Here is a 1,829-nt window from a genome sequence, read left to right on the forward strand (position 1 = left end):
CGAGATTTATTGAGGCGACGTTTTTGATAATGCATTTAATCGACCAACTTTTTGCTAATTTTGCTCATTTCTTCAATTCGATGGTCAGTTAGTTTTTAGCTCGCTCGTATTTGGCACGAGTTCAATTGACTTTACTGGAAGTTCTCTTGTTTATTAATTTCAAATCCTCTTCTTCTTCTTCCAGCATTTGGTATCCCTTTTTCCTCAAAAACAGCATCTTCTCACCAAATTTACCTCTAACGTTTAAGTTCTATAAAACATCATCAGTCAGGATGGAAACCTGAGTGCAATAAGGATTTGGGAAAGTTTCCTGCCAGACTGGACAAAAATAATAAAAACACAAAACCAATGAAAAATAATCATTTATTTCAACGAACAGCGGTGTAAGAAGACAGTGGATATATCAGCAACGAGCAAATATTCTCGACTAACAATGTATATTAATATGTATAAATATTACAAATGGCAGTGCTCGAAAAAAATAAGCTAAAGAGAGCTACGAAAAATTAGCGCAGTGACTTTTGGCATTGTGTTCGCTTGATTGGAGTTGACTAGACTAAAACAAGTGGAAAAACCGTTGGGAATGTGAACTTTGAGTTTGATTATTGTGGAGAAATCGGGAAATCACTGCCTTACAGAAACACGCATAAATATTATTTGATTTATCGATCAGATGGAAAGCAAACCGGTCAATAGAAAACAGTATTAAAAAAGTGGCATCACAAAATCAACTTTGTAAATATATAAAAAAGACATAGGTGTGTGTTCGTTTATACCCCCGAAACTTCGTACCTACTTAAGGTTACATACTTACATACAATTAAACCTAAAATTACTATACAGGAATCTACATGATTTTATGTTACGACATGGCACGGCAGTATTAAGAGTTATTTATAAGCGGGTTTTACTCACGACGTGATCAAAAGTACTTGATCATCCGAATCCATATCACAACAGATAATCAAGTACTTCAATTGAACGGAACACTCATCGGCTGAACACGCTTGACGAACAGCGAACCATCCATAGCGGGCTGTTGCCCAATCAAGGATCGCTCGTGGTTTCGATAATAATTATTTAATAAATCGGATTGTCTAAGTTAACGAGAATTCTACGTGTTCTTGAGACAGACTTGGCATCTGCTCACTCGGTCGCGAACATTGCCGGCCTTCAGGGTCTGTTTCTGAGGCTTCTGGAACTGTTGGTTCTGTTCGATGGTCGCCAACCAGAAACTCAACATGTTGGAAAAGTAGTGGCAGTGACCTTGCGCTCCATTACACTCGATAAATGGCGATGCTCTAAAGTCCTCCAAGCAGGAACCGGGACTCGATAGGGATTGTCCTCCACCATTTGCTCCTGCTCCAGTGTGCTAAGCATTTAACATTAATGTAACGACTGTTCAATGATCCTTGTTCATTAATAGTGATTATTCAGATATAGCAGATAATGGGTGGAAGAGCATGAAAGACATAAAAACACAATTTTATTATACAGGGTTATTCACGCTATACGGCACGGAAGTTTGCGGCTAAACCGTTTGATTTTTCAAAAGTATTATTTTATGAATTGTCCGACGCCTACCGAGCGCACATTTTCAAAATATTTTTGTAATGTACAGGGTGTTCCGAAGGCTCCAAAGGTATCAAAGTTGCGTTTTTTTAAATGGAATGTCCTGTATATTATTGCATTTTGGATTCGCTGAACAAAATAAGGGTCTGTTTTAATAAGGTTTATAAAACCTACATCTTAAGGTTTTTTAAATAATACGGATTTAATCAAAATCTAATCTAATTTTCACGTGTCAAATACTTTAGAAGTATTTAAGT

At 36.9% G+C, this 1,829-nt stretch overlaps 2 protein-coding genes across 2 annotated transcripts in view; both read right to left on the minus strand.

The window, feature by feature from the left end:
- LOC109538708 overlaps nucleotides 1-1,829 on the minus strand; it is a 114,891-nt gene that overhangs the window by 7,614 nt on the left and 105,448 nt on the right. The window lies entirely within an intron of this gene.
- The window catches only part of LOC109538611 (collagen alpha-1(IV) chain), a 138,449-nt gene continuing 136,966 nt past the window's right edge, over nucleotides 347-1,829 (minus strand). The window contains exon 16 of the mRNA XM_019905925.2: nucleotides 347-1,372. Coding sequence (XP_019761484.2) covers nucleotides 1,115-1,372 — 258 coding nt within the window. The 3' untranslated portion in view covers nucleotides 347-1,114. The remainder of the gene's footprint in view (nucleotides 1,373-1,829) is intronic.

This window comes from Dendroctonus ponderosae, unplaced genomic scaffold (genome assembly GCF_020466585.1).
Source record: "Dendroctonus ponderosae isolate FM_Combo_2020 unplaced genomic scaffold, Dpon_F_20191213v2 Dpon_F_20191213_3, whole genome shotgun sequence".
Taxonomy (NCBI): Eukaryota; Metazoa; Arthropoda; class Insecta; order Coleoptera; family Curculionidae; genus Dendroctonus; species Dendroctonus ponderosae.